General features: G+C 52.7%; 6 protein-coding genes and 1 pseudogene across 7 annotated transcripts; 3 read left to right on the top strand and 4 right to left on the bottom strand.

Moving 5' to 3' along the window:
- Nucleotides 1-143: 143 nt before the first annotated feature.
- Nucleotides 144-545, top strand: SEPMUDRAFT_107724 (uncharacterized protein; the record flags this gene model as incomplete). The annotated part of the gene is made up of 2 exons (XM_016900696.1): nucleotides 144-338; nucleotides 423-545. The coding sequence occupies 2 exons, from the start codon at nucleotides 144-146 to the stop codon at nucleotides 543-545; spliced, it is 318 nt and encodes a 105-aa protein (XP_016761880.1).
- Nucleotides 546-923: 378 nt separating this feature from the next.
- Nucleotides 924-3749, top strand: SEPMUDRAFT_107723 (uncharacterized protein; the record flags this gene model as incomplete). The annotated part of the gene is made up of 1 exon (XM_016900695.1): nucleotides 924-3749. One exon carries the CDS (start codon nucleotides 924-926, stop codon nucleotides 3747-3749), a length of 2826 nt encoding a protein of 941 aa, XP_016761879.1.
- On the bottom strand, nucleotides 3734-9484 carry SEPMUDRAFT_148953 (uncharacterized protein). Its single transcript, XM_016905249.1, has 3 exons — nucleotides 6914-9484; nucleotides 4061-6830; nucleotides 3734-4002 (listed from the first exon to the last, which is right to left on the bottom strand). Exons 1-2 carry the CDS (start codon nucleotides 9262-9264, stop codon nucleotides 6614-6616), a joined length of 2568 nt encoding a protein of 855 aa, XP_016761877.1. The 5' UTR covers nucleotides 9265-9484; the 3' UTR covers nucleotides 3734-4002; nucleotides 4061-6613.
- SEPMUDRAFT_107722 (uncharacterized protein) lies at nucleotides 3869-5195 on the bottom strand (the record flags this gene model as incomplete). Its single annotated transcript, XM_016900694.1, has 3 exons — nucleotides 3869-4002; nucleotides 4061-5113; nucleotides 5174-5195. 3 exons carry the CDS (start codon nucleotides 5193-5195, stop codon nucleotides 3869-3871), a joined length of 1209 nt encoding a protein of 402 aa, XP_016761878.1.
- Nucleotides 9485-11305: 1821 nt separating the features above from the next.
- Nucleotides 11306-11894, bottom strand: SEPMUDRAFT_116773 (uncharacterized protein; the record flags this gene model as incomplete). Its single annotated transcript, XM_016901284.1, has 2 exons — nucleotides 11306-11462; nucleotides 11788-11894. The coding sequence occupies 2 exons, from the start codon at nucleotides 11892-11894 to the stop codon at nucleotides 11306-11308; spliced, it is 264 nt and encodes an 87-aa protein (XP_016761876.1).
- On the bottom strand, nucleotides 11692-11852 carry SEPMUDRAFT_t30 (annotated as a pseudogene). The gene has a single exon. The product of its transcript is annotated as a tRNA-OTHER (tRNA).
- Nucleotides 11895-12696: 802 nt separating the features above from the next.
- Nucleotides 12697-13305, top strand: SEPMUDRAFT_125456 (uncharacterized protein). Its single transcript, XM_016901986.1, has 2 exons — nucleotides 12697-13076; nucleotides 13154-13305. The coding sequence occupies exons 1-2, from the start codon at nucleotides 12796-12798 to the stop codon at nucleotides 13239-13241; spliced, it is 369 nt and encodes a 122-aa protein (XP_016761875.1). The 5' UTR covers nucleotides 12697-12795; the 3' UTR covers nucleotides 13242-13305.
- The last annotated feature ends 139 nt before the right edge of the window (nucleotides 13306-13444 follow it).

Genomic DNA, 13444 nt, shown 5'->3' with positions numbered 1-13444 from the left:
TCTGACCACCAACAAACAGTATCATCATCGTCGTCATCGTCCTACGTACATGTACGTGTACAATTGTACAATTATACATCCATCAGCTTCCCGAAACTTGCGCGCGAACACCTGCAAACACCTGCAAACAGTATATACCGAACATGGCCTCAAGCTCGGAGACACCCGTATCGCCCATCGCCACACGAACCCCAGATCTGACCTTCACCATTCCCGCCATCAACGCCCAGCCCGTCGAACTGGACAGCACGCCCACCTCTCCCGAAAAGACTCGTCGACTGGCGGCCGCAGCCTCAGGCCAGGCTGATGCATCGCCGAGTAGTTTGGTGGATCGAGAAGTACTTCTATCTTTCTTTCTGACACCTACCTGATCCTCATGCAGACGACAAGGCGAAAAGCACTCTCGCTGACCTCGGTTTTAGCACTTGAAACAGGTCGTGGAGAAACGTAAAGCAGACCCGGCCGTCCTTCAGGATATCCCGCAACTCCCTGGGCCTCATGAGCTGGAGAAGGTCGAAGCAAGTCATCCTCCAGCGACGGGCTAGGAGTTACCAGGAGGAATCGCTTTCTTGGCCCAAGAGCAGAGTGTGCCATGTCTTTCTTCTTCTTCTTCTTCCGAAATAACCACCATCCCTATTGTCGAACTCTTCATTCTTACAAGGACCAAGGACCTGCGATGGGTCTTCAGAGTGACCTTGTCAACTGCTTCATGGCTCTGGCATGGAAGGCTTGACCATGTTCGAATTCTTCGCCGCCGGAAAGAGCGTGCGCTATGGACTTTTCTTTGTTCACTTTGTGGCGAAGTCGTTGTTCGGACGCAAATGTCATCCTTTTGACGCGGCATCCCATTTCTTTGTCTGCCTGGACATCGTTCGTGAAATTCAAGATGACTCCGGTACACTGCTGCAGCGTATACTTGTCACATGGAGCTGTTCATGAGTGATAGACCGCTATCGATATTTGGAACTACGCAAGCTGCCTGGAACATGCCTCAGTCGCAAACGACAAGTTCGCCTCTGAAGAGACCGCCGATCGGATCGCCATTGTCGACTACGCTATACACGCAACCAACGGTAGCGAGACCTCCACTGTTGTTTAGCAAAAATTCGTCATCGTCATCTTTAGGTGGCTTAGAGCAGAATATCCCACCGAAGAACATACCACCATTCCAGGCTTTCCTGCTGACGACGCCACCACTCAAGCATGACCCCGATAAACCACTTCCGCCAACTCCTTCACAGATACCAGCGGCGGTTGATGACTACGATACAAGCTTCAGAAGAAGATCGAGCAGTGTATACAGCCGCACACCGAGCTATTGGGCTGTCGAGTCTATTGAATCCTGGCAGACGAACGATCTAGAAGAGATTTCGAGGACTGTATTACCACCAATCGCTTATAGTGTTAGCGTGCCCGACTTCAAAAGCCAGGATGCAGCCCCGGCATTTCTACAGCCTCGCAAATTCTCGCCATTACTTACTAGCCCTCGGATGAGCATCCAGACCATTAGCAGCTCTAACCTAAGCTCTGGGGCCACAACAATAACAACACCACCAACACCAACAATGCTTTCATCGACAGAGGCGCCCCGTCAGAAGCCTGCCATGATTTCTCTCCACGAGGCGAAAGAGACGTTACATGCTCCTGGTGCTAAGATCTTATTGCCCGAGGAGTTGCGCGCTCAGGCAGGCAGAAAGAATACAAGAGAGTCGCAAGGACATGTGCGATTATCTAGCTCAGATATATTTCGCATGCATGCTCCACCTGAAGCTCCTGTTGTCGCCACTTTGGTCGATAGACAAGGCAGAGTGCGCAGCATTACCACACCACCTGCTACTATATCGCAATTCCTGGACGATGTTTCTCCACCTTTAGACAATCGGCTTCCTTCGGTGAATGCATTTCCCGTCGGAAGTGGGCCAGCACGAGAAATGGTACCACCGACGCCCACGGTTGCGGAGCACTTTTTTCAGCAACAAATGAATGGCATCGATAGTGACGAGCGGGGAAGAGTGCGAGAAAGAGGTAGAGCTAGCCTCGATGTATCGAAATACAAGTTCCCGGCTTCTCCTGAGACTTATGTGCACGATCCATATCGCTTTCAGATGGGTGACAAGCCGACCAACACAGCTGAGGAGTACCACACGTTGCTGGCTCAGACTTACCAGAAACCATCCCCTGCTACCTCCGAATATGATTCAGATGATAGCATTCGAAGACATATGAAGATGATACCCCAGCCGTTGTTTTCAGGCAAGCAGCCGCCCGCTCGCAAGTCCGGTGCTCTTCAAGGATCTGATAGCTCGCGATACGGAAGGAGTAGTCAGAGCTCGATGTCAAGTCGAGGCTCCAATAGCTTCAATTTGCGCCTGTCAATGTCACCGACAGGGTCACGGCGCACCAGTGGCGGCAGTGGAAGCGGCTTTGGAGACATTCCAATCTCACCACCCAGACAAGATGTTCACAAGCCACAGAGCATATCTGTAGGAAGTAAAGGAGCCGCTCGCCCAGCAGAGTCTCATCGCTACCATCGTGACAGTAGGTTCGAGTCAAAGTACTATCCGCAGCCACTCCAGCGAGCAGATCGTACTGCGTCAATCGAGCAGAAGCAGAAGAAGAATCAGAAGAAGAGTAAGAACAAATCCAGACCGAGCTTCTCCGTCACTTCTCGACCGGTCGGCGCATCCTCGCACAGACAAAAACCATCCAAGAACAGTACGGAATCACCAATGACAAGCCCGACGCTCGGAACAGGTTATGCGGCCGTATTGAACCCACCAGGAGCTCCACTACTGACCAAGTCCGTGATCGAAATGAAACTCAAAACACCATTATCGAGTCCACAGTCTTCACCACTCGGTAGCAATCCTTCGACGCCTGAACCGCAATCATCTACATCTGGACATGGCAACGTTCCATTGGACGAATCCCCCGTACTCGGAAATAAAAAGCATTTTCTTCAACGAGTGGCAATGAAGAGTATGAGAAGGGCAAATCATAAAGATGACAATCATGATGATGATCACAATAATGACAATAATGGAGAAGTTAGAGGAGAAGGAAGACGACAAAGCAGAAACCAATTTCCAACAACAACAGACTCCCCTCATTTAAATCGAGACATCAGTCCTTTCTCAAAACCAACAACACCACCCCCTCACCCCTCACCCCACTCTCCCCATCTCTACCCCCGCAACAGCATCAGCATCACCAGCAGCAGTCCTTCCACAACAACAACAAAAACATCAACAAAACCCTCGATGAAAAAACTAGAATTACCCCCGCATCTAGGCTGGTCAAATGACAAAAAGTTCGAATTCGATTCAGCCACTACACCGCCTCCAAGTACGCCCGTTTCCGCGAGATCGAGAATCAATTTGTTGATGACGCCGTCGAGGTCGTCGCCGGGAGATCACCACGAACAAGAGTGGGAGCGGGGCTTTGCTGCTCGTCATGGGCGAGAAGGGGAAGAAGAGGAAGAAGAGGAGGAGAGTAGTCCGACGACGACTACTGATAGTTGGAGAAGAAAGGGGAGTTTATTTGGAAATGTGCGTGATAGATTCGTGGAGAGCAAGGCTCAGAGGAGGCGAGAGGATTTGAAAAAGATGATTCGGGTTGTGCCGAATCAAGGGCCAGTAGCAGAGAGTAATGGAGATGGAAAAGTCGACCGCAAAGCCAGCGTTACAGCACCAGAGGGTAGGAGGATGAGCATATTTTCAAGAAGGTTGAGTGAGTTCAATTGGGTTTGAAACATTTGGGAATATAAGATGCAATCTTCGATTAAGATTCCTTTGGACATTTGTTTCTTCCTTCAGACCGCAAACATGCGCGACATTCATGGTATCGTAAGTTATCATACTGCAAACCCCTACTTCTTGCCCATGTGCAACGAGTGCTTGATTTTATCCATGGCACCTTCCTTATGGGCTTCAGAGCCTGTACTATCGTGGGGTCCGCCCTTTGCGCCTCCAGTGTTGGCTGCTGTGTTATCTGCTACTTCGGCTGTTGATAGTGTTAGTGCATGATGATAGTGTTGCTGGCGGTGGGGCCTCGGACTCACAGGTTGGTTGTCCATCGCTGCTGCTCACACCTTGACCAGCGTCAGAGCCGCGCTTGGGTGGCAACTCTGGCACGATCTGGCTCTCTCCCCAGTGCTTCTCTCCCAGCTTCTCACCACCTGCAGTTGGAATGGAGTCTGGGTTCTCTGCCTTGCTGCTACCGCCTTTGTGCGCCTTGGAGTGCTTGTCCTCATCGCTCTTCTCGTGCTTCACGCTCTTCTCGGTCGAGTCTTCGTACGATTGCTGACGAGGCTCTGAGGATCCCATCTTGTTAGCACTGGAGTCTGATCGTTGTTCGGGCTTTGTGCTGTGACTGCCGGCTCCTGCAGCTGGGTCTTGTGCTGTGGACACAGGGTTCGTCGAAGTGGAAGGGTAAGCAGAAGTCGTGCTATTGGTCGAGGTGTTGGTGCTTCCAAGAGCTTCGCTCCTGCCGCTGTCGGTATAATCTGGTCCCGTGCTGATGGAATAGCCTGCTGCAGACATCAGTTCGGAGTTGCCTGATGCGGAGGGCTTTGTCTTTGTCCGATCCGGAATGTCGGCAGTAAAAGCGGCGGTATTTCTCTCATCATGACGGGTCACGCCGGGAGCAGCTGCACCAGCTACAGCAGGAGCAGCTGTCGTGGCGCCGAGTTCGGAAGGAGCAGTGACGTTGCCTTTGTTCCACGTAGGCTGCGTGTCCTCTGTCCTCTTCTCTTCGGCAGTGCCAAAGCCAAGAAAGTGCTTGACCGTGTCGACGATGCTCTCCTGCTGCTGCTCCCCACTCTCCACAGGACTCTCCCTGTAGGATGTGCCGCTGACACCTCCAGCGCCCTCGCCCATGCCTCCTCCAGCGGAGGGGGCGACTCCTGGATTGCTGGCGGCAGGCTGCTGGTGAATGGGTTGGGTCACTGATGGCGAGGAGTCCGTACCTGTGCCTTCTGCGGCGCTCGAGCCGCGCTGCATGCTCTGTTGGTTGGCCTGCGTCGCCTCCTTCACGTATTGAGTGCCTTCCTTGTGGATCTGCTGAGCAGTGGTCTCCGAACCACGCGGCTCCGTGGTGGGAATACCGCCCACATCTGACAAGTTCGCGATTAGCCTGGTTGGTCTCGTATGCTCCGTCTGCGGTCCTTACGTACTGCTATCTTGGAGGGCAGACATGGCGTGGCTAAGCTGGTGTTGGGTAGTAGAGTGCGAAATTAGGTAGTTAGGTACTTGCGTGCAAGAGTTGGAAGGCAGGATTGAGGGAAGCAGGAAGACGATAGGATTATATAGGTATGGCCGCTGATGCTAGGAGGTACCTCCTAGCAGGCAAAGGTTCCATCACAGAGCAGGCAACATGGCAAGGCAACATGGCAGACCGACCAGACCGACCAGACCGGCTGTGCACGTGCAATGCGATAGATGTATCATCATCAGCATCCAGCAGCTACGTCAAAGGTGGCACGAAAGGCTGGCTGGCTTGCAGTGGAGTGCCCGCCCTAGCCGCGCCAGGCCTTGTTCCAGATGACGATGGATGGATGAAACGGAAATCTAGCAGGTAAGGTACAGGTGGAGGTAGCTTCCTGACAGTCCTCTCCCGAGCGGTCATCGGAGGGCAGGCAAGCGTGGAGTGGTGCAGGAGCCTGTTGTTGGTCGGTGGTAGAAGGGAGGAGGTACCTGGTAGCAGGAAGGAGCGTCGTAGTCTGATGAGGCAGTTGCTCGGGGCGGTGGAGTGGCGGGGCAGGTGCACGTCATTGAGGCGCGTCTGGGAACGCGTGAGTGGCGGTGGTGCTCCACCTGCTGCATAAGCCAAAAAAGCATCGTGTCTTTCAATGTCCCTGTGATCTTGTCGGCTTCGGGCAATAACGTCGATAAGGTACGGTAAGGTAGGTAGCTAAGCATTTCTCTCCAAGAGAATAAATAGCTTAAGCTTGTCTCTCTCTCTCCCTCTCTCCACATCTCTCTCTGCAACCGGTCCCTGTGGATCGTCGTTTCGTCCTTGGTTCGTCAAACCTCGCCCCAGGCTTCTCCGAACAGGCGCGGTATGCATTGATACCTAGGTAATGCGGCATCAAGGCATCACTTCTACTCAGCCTTGCTATCCATATCAGGGCCGCCATGGCCAATCGGCTTTAGCATGATGATCATGCTATGATCATCCGGGCGCGATATCATGCACCTCCGCCCAAGCGCCATCTGGCGAACAAGACCATCGGTGTGAACTTTCATCGAGAACGTCCTGCGCTGTACAGACAGTATGGTTCCATGTCTACACACAAAACCTGCGTCATCTTCCCTGCCCGTACTGGCAATACAGACGCTGATGCCCTAGAACAATCGTCATCTCTCCCTGCGCCGCGGCTCAAATCCCCGAGTGAGCCGTCCTGTTTGGTATCTCAACCTCCTTGGCCGAGACAGCGCCATGCCGTATGGGATCATCTCGCCCCCCATACCATGATCAAGGTAGAAAAAAGAATAAACATTAACCGGCAATTTGCACACATGAAAGGAATGTCGCTCGCCATCCAGCTCCTAGGGCATGGGCGAGCGGGCCGTTGAGCAGGAAGAGAGACAGAGAGACGAGAAGCATTACCTGCCTACTTCTCGGGCTTCTCGCTTTTCCTCTTGCCCCAAATCGACCGTGATCTGCTTCTGCCACCACCTGCTGGCCGTTCGCCTCTCGAGTCTTCGGGTATCGGGAGTGCTTCGGCCTTTTCCTTTTTGTCCTTCTTCTCAACCTTGTGTTTTGCGGGAGCTTCGATGACAGGTGTCGTGCCAGTGTTAGCACCGTCCATATACTTCGCCTTGTAGATCCTGCAGAAGTTCATGTTAGTCCTCAGATATCAAGAAAAAAAGACAAAAAAGAACTAGTTGCAAAGGGGACGGATGTTGCGCACCAGCTGTTCCCCGCCATACTCATCCCCATATCGGCCGCTTTCCTATACAATGCAGCCGCCCTCTTGACATCTTTCTTCACACCCACGCCCTGAGTATAACAGAATGCCGCCTCGGCAAGCGCATCGACATCTCCCCACGAGCCCGCAATTTCGTAGCACCTGACTGCCAGCGCTTTGTCCTTGGTGCAACCCCAGCCGTTCATGGAAGAAATACCAAGCTCGTATATCGCAAGCGCGTATTGCGCCTTGCGCTTCTTCCGCTCGGCAGGATCGAGCTTCTTGCCATTGCCCGACGTCGAGTTGAACTTCTCCTCTGCATTCGCAACGTCCATGCCGGCACTATCAATCGCCTGCCGCAACCACTTGACCCCTTCGGCCTGGTTGGCTCGCATGCCCCAGCCATGACGGCACGCCAGCGCATAGAGCAGCATGGCCGTGGGCAGACCTGCCATGGCTGCCAAACGCAGGTGATATGTGGATTTGTTGGTGGCTCCGGCGTCATGCGCTTCGATGCCAATGTCGAGATGTTCTTCGGGTGTGATATCTGCGGACAGAGCTTTGCGATGGAGAGGCTTAATGGTGCGATCCGTACTCTCCGTCTTCACCGAAGGTGATGACCGATGAAGTGACGCCACCTCGGACTGGTAGTGCAATGATGCTACCTCGGACTGATGGAGTGGCGAGCGATCAAAGGACGTCTTAGCTACTTCTTGCTTCTCCTTTCCACGCGGCTCTGCCGAGCGGCTTCTTGTGGTGTTGGGATGCATTACCAGGGTTCGACCTACTCGCGGTCCGTCTGACAGCGCTGGCGAGTTGGAGGAGTCGAACATGGGACTGTCGGACTGATTTCGTTCATGCCCTCGTCCTTCATGTGGATGCACGTGCCCGTGCTTTGTCTCCCATTCAAATTGCTTCTGAATCCAAGAATCTCGGAATGCTGTTGACTCACGGTCAACGGCTCTTCCGCGAGGAAGCGCGGGTTTCGCAGAAGTGTAGGAGGAAGAACTAGTACCGCCTGGTGTCATGTGCCCATCTTCCGTGAACCCTCCTGTTGGATGTGCATGTAGACTGGGCGTTGCCACATCTGCGACATCGTCTCTATGCATGGAATTTCTGTCAACTCTGGTCGCTGCCGGCATGCTATCGCCAGAGTTACCGCGAGAGATAGCTGGTTTGAACGCAGCCTCGGTGCTATTACTCCGATCTGATGCCTGACGATAAGGTATTCCCGGTCTTTGGTCACAGGATGGCCGACTTTCAAACGACGGCCGAGGGCGCATCGCGTCGAACGAGGGTGTGCTTCCAGAGCTACTCATAGGCCGAGAGAAGTTGTTGAAGGTCAAGCCGGGTCCTCGCTGCTGTTGCGAACTATTGATGGACACTTCGGATGTCATGGAAGGCGACCTGTGCACCGGACGCATCCAAGGTGAATAGGGCGATTGCGGGCGCGACATATTACTACTGCCAGAAAACTTCCGCCCTGGAGGTTGCTCTTGGGATCCGTTTGCCGATGCAGAGTCTTCATCACCGCTGTCTGGCGGTACCGATCGAATGCTCTGAAAGCTCCTAGATGCTCTGGGAAAGCGTGGTGACTGGGGTGGTGCCAGGCCTCGTTCTCTATCTGATCGCTGTGATTGCAACGATCGTTGTGACCGCTGGGAGTCATTCGTCCTGGTCCTGGGATGGGAAGATATCGTATCGATGCTGTTCGTCAGGCTCGGCGGCACATTTGGCGAAGGTGCCTGAACGTTGACATTCGGCTCTACAGGTTCCGGTGAAAGGGCTCGTGGGATTCCAAAGTAGTCTCCTGCGCTGTTAGCCGCATCATGCGGGTCTTGCGAAGGACGTTCCTGGGCATCAAAGAAGGGCGTGGGCATCACTGGCACCTCTGGCACTCCATCGTCGGTGATGTACGACGCTCGGTCCAAGGTGGGATAAAAACTCATCGGCCTTTCTCTCTCCGGACTGTGCGTGGCTACTTGGCCTCCGTGATGCGAATGTGGGCTCGTCATGTCCTCTTCCTCCTCGGCCAGGTCGGTCATCCTACTCTGATCGCTGATTGAGCGGAAGAAGTCTGGCCGGTTCCTGAACTCTTGCTCCACCACCTTATGGTCCAACCTGCTCACCCTCCGCCCGGCCTGTTGTTCCCTCTTCTTCTCCTCTGCCAGTTGCTGCTTCAGAAGCCGTCCCTGCATCGCAATGAAGTCCAGCGGGGACATGGCCGGCGGCGCTTCTCCTGCTCGCGGAGACGGCAAGTCTCTTCCCAGGAAGGGCATGCGCGGCTTGTCGAAGACCTCATCTTGTGACTGTTCGCCATTCCTCAGGTTCAAATGCTCGGGTCGCGGACCCATGGTGTATGTGCGGCACGGGTGAAATGCTCAAATTCATGTGTCGTGCTGATGATGTGCAGCATGTGAGCATGTATTCGCGATGACAAGTCTTGATCACAGCACTCGAGCCCGAGTCTGAATGTGAATAGTTTGTGTGGTAGGGGTGAAATGCGCGACCGGACTAGATTAGATGGCGCTGCCAGTGGTGGTAGGAGGTAGCTGTAACGAACGGCGGGCGGCGAGGGTATCTACGCGCCTGGAAGAATGGGATGTTGCTAGTGGAAGGCAGTAATGAGCGAACGGCGAGGGTGCTGGCGGAATGGTCAGGTATGCAGGTCTGTTGCGCTGTAGGATGGGATGGCGAACAGTGTATGCTGTCGCAGCAATACAGTGCAAAGTAATGTCTCGCAGCCTCTCCTCCACAACCACCACCAAGGGCAAGGGCAAGGGCGAAACACGCGCTGGCCGCCTCCTGGACTGCACAGCACAGCACAGCACAGTATACCTAATACAGCTCCAGCTAGCCAGCACGTGATGTGCAAGCCAAGTCTCGATCTAACCACACAGCGACGGTCGGCCGTAAGTCTGGCCAATGAAAACGTCCATGCGCCTCCGTCGTGCTGCAGCCAAGCTCCCGCTAAGTGATTCTACGAGGAATCGCCGCGGACCCGCTTTCCATCGTACTGCAGAATCTCTATCGGAGGTTTTGCTACCTCCTACCTCCTACGATACGATTCCAATCTCGTTGGCGCCACAATTCACTACGCGTTGCTCTGGCGGTCACCCTAATAAGTGCCATGGCTGGGACACGAGATCATATCTGTCACAGGAAGTATTTCTGTGGCACACGCGTTTTGGGACTAAAGCAGACTAACCAATAATTGCCGACGCAGGTCCCATTTGTGGAGATACGCCACTCTATATTTGGTAAAGGGTTCGTCGAATGCTTTTCCATTTTTCCATTCAACCTTCTGGAAAATCAAATGGACGACAGCTGATGCTACCTCCTACCTCCTACCTCCTAACTCGGTACAGGCGTGGCAACTGAGCGGCGATGATGCCAGCTGCTCTATCGCCACTGATGCCAGAATGGACAGGCTCTCATCTCCATCCTTGGAGATGTCGTAGCTTGTAGTGTACCTGCAGCAGTGCATATACATACTGTACGAGTACGGACGCTTCAAATTATGCGTTCGCAGAGTGTTGACGCTTGCGAGTTGGACACACGTTGCACGAAGAGGGGACAAAGCGATCGGCTCACACCAATCTGCATATGCACCGCCCTGCTGAGAGCGCCAGATGCGGGGAGCGAGGGGAGCGGTTTGCCTCTTCTCGTCGGAACGATGATAGTTCATCTGTCTGCCTTATCTCCACCTGAGGACGAAGCGACACCTGCGATGGCAAATCGGGCCGGTTGTGTCTTGAACATGGAATTTGCCTTCCCATGAAGTGCATGGGCATTCGAAGCACTTAACCACAGCGTCTTGCTTCGCCCACTTTGCCAGCTGATGTGCAACTTCCAGAGCAAAACGGCCGTTCCTCTCTCAGGCCTGTTAAAGTGGGTGTCTGCGGCATTATAACACGTAAGTTGAAGGAGGTAGGTGGCAAGAAACCATCCAGAAGTTGTCAGCGAGGCGATTGTCAGCGTCATGCTTGGATTGTTCGTCATCCCTGAGGCGCAGTAGTAAACGACTCTCTTCTCGACGAACTTCCAAGCCTGTCGTTTGAGGTTATGAAGCGGCATGCCAAGAACATCTGCAAATGTTACGGCTTCGACATTTGTCCGTCACCACCGCACATCTTGTCAGCCTGCCCAGGTGGTGAAACTGAGTCGACACGGAGTGCTGCGCGCAAATTTAGCTGCCGCAAAGACCGCTGCGTCGTGTCCCTCCAAAATCGTCGGCATTTGGCACATGACCATAGCCGGGCACATATGGCAGGATTTAGCAGGGGATACTGCGCTGTCTTATGATCGTCTCAGCAGTATGAGGTGACAGTAGGTACGAAGATACCTCAGCTATGTGCAGCATAGCACGGAGCTCTGTACGTATGGCCGATGAAGTTAAGTCGCCGGAGTTTCTTGATTCTCTTGTTGCACAGTCAAATACTTGGCTACTATGCCTGCTGCTTCCTTCGTGACACTCATATTCTGTTCCTCATCCGCCTCCTGTTTTCCTGCTGTAGTCTTGATCGGCAGGTATTGCGCCAAGATTGCAATACTGATGCAGTCCAGTAGGGTAGGTAGGTGATGAGTACAGCTTGTACCTCCTACAGGTACCTTCTAGGTCAAACCAGTGTTTGCTCGGGTTTGACTTCACTCACGCGGCCAAGCCCGCCGCAGATCATTTCCAGCCCCCAAAAGACACTACTGCACCAAAAAGGCATTCCAACTGCAAAAAGATGAGAAAAAAGATATAATCTCCCAACGCGGGATCGAACCAAAAATTTTCTCCCAACGCGGGATCGAACCGCGGGCCTTTTAGGCGGCGACTGGTAAGCCTAGGTTTCCTAGAGGTATTTTTTGAAAATATGGTATTTGCTTACCTCAAGATGACAGTGTGTTGTGACGCAGTTACAGTCTTGCGCTCTTCCAGCTGAGCTATTGAGAGTGACATGACACTGTGTGTCATAATAGCTTTAAGATGAGTCATCGTGGCGTCAATGAGAAGTATATACCTCAGCCGCATCACAGCACAAGTGAGGTACAATGCGCTTCATAGCGATCGTTTCTACCCGTCAGGAGTCTTACCACTTACACAACGAATTCGATCCCTTTCTTTCACCGCGGTAAACTACCTGCTTCGCAAAACATTTTGGCGACAAGCACAGTAGATACCTTAGTCTTGCCGAATATCAGATGCGAAGTCAGGCGCGCCAAGCTTGTTCAAAGTAACGAACAGCGAGCGCATATTTGCGTACGAGTGGCCTACCTTCTCGCTCACTGGGTGACTTTGCGAATGAGGATCTCTATCAAGAAACACCTGGGAGAGTGCGTTTGAGGCTGGAAAGTGCCCCCGCCTCCCTTGGTAAGCATATTCTTGACTCTATACATCAGAATATAGTCTGCTGATACTATACAGCGCGGACTTGCTATAGTCTTATATCGAGTTCTGCGAGTTCTATTCGAACGTGACAGGGCAGGCTTAGTCCAGTACAACCGCCGTGACCACTCCGAGAAGCCTATGCGTAGCTCAAATACGCTGTCATAACGAAGCATCGCTATATCGTATGTACAGATGAACATGACTTTGTCTCATTGGCAGGAAATTCTGCCAACATAATTCCAGACACAGGTTGAGTGCATTCCTGCACATCTCGCCTGTGAAGTGATCCGGCAGCCTGCTGCTGCTGAGTGTACTAGAGTTATACTCGTAATATCTTGTTCAGGAGATTGGTCCCTCGTTTCCGTAATCGCTAGATACTCCATCAGCAGTGACGATAAGCAGCGGCGGGTTCGAAATACACTGCTGTCCCCAGTCGATGCAGATCTGCCGAGTTGCTACCAAGCTGTTAAATTTCATTGTGATACATGTACTTGGGACGAGACCCTCCATGATTGATAGATTGGTTGATCCTCCATCCGTGCCGTCAAATGCGACCTCCGTAGGAAATAAGTGTAAGGTAGGTTTCGTATACTCTTTCTCGCATGAAAAATGCAGTAAAGTACCCCAGGCTTTTATTCCTGCCTGTACTCGCTATTTATCCCTTTCGCTTACTTTTGAGAAACATGTCTTTTTAATTCCCTTGGGCGGTTGGGCTATCTCGCCTCGTATTTATTGCAGGAGGAAGGAGGATGTCTTCATAGTAGTAATATACCTAGGATATATGCTGCCCTAGATTCGGTAGCGTAGTCAGTATCGATACCGATAGACTGGTATTATAGACCAAATCTAAGAGGACATGTACCTACTTCTCGCGTCGCGTCTAGATTAATCATCTTCACAGCTACACCCGTTATCAGGCACAGACACGTTAGCTTCGATTCGTACCTTATGTAAAGAGTCGTTCACTCTGTCTTGGACTTTCAGATTTCTCTCCGGTATTATAGGTCCGTAGGGGCCCTTGGTTTTGCAGTGGCGCGCTGAGTTCATTGATGAGTGAAAGGAAGTTGTTGAGACACTCCACAGAAGAGTGTCAGTAAAAAAGGGTGAAGATGGAGGAGGGGCGGCTCGCTTCGTCACACGACGCGGACCGCGAACTT

This window comes from Sphaerulina musiva (genome assembly GCF_000320565.1).
Source record: "Sphaerulina musiva SO2202 unplaced genomic scaffold SEPMUscaffold_4, whole genome shotgun sequence".
Classification (NCBI taxonomy): Eukaryota; Fungi; Ascomycota; class Dothideomycetes; order Mycosphaerellales; family Mycosphaerellaceae; genus Sphaerulina; species Sphaerulina musiva.
Note: the sequence above shows the minus strand (reverse complement) of the source record. Positions and strands in the feature narration are given on the sequence as shown.

What these genes read in the sequence shown, in the direction of transcription:
- SEPMUDRAFT_148953 (XM_016905249.1), bottom strand. Translation starts at nt 9,264, where the DNA reads ATGGGTCCGCGACCCGAGCATTTGAACCTGAGGAATGGCGAACAGTCA. An exon ending in AGTATGGCGGGGAACAGCTG is followed by an intron (nt 6,831 to 6,913) that starts GTGCGCAACATC and finishes GAACTTCTGCAG; the next exon opens with GATCTACAAGGCGAAGTATA.
- SEPMUDRAFT_125456 (XM_016901986.1), top strand. Translation starts at nt 12,796, where the DNA reads ATGATTGATAGATTGGTTGATCCTCCATCCGTGCCGTCAAATGCGACC. An exon ending in TACCTAGGATATATGCTGCC is followed by an intron (nt 13,077 to 13,153) that starts CTAGATTCGGTA and finishes ACATGTACCTAC; the next exon opens with TTCTCGCGTCGCGTCTAGAT.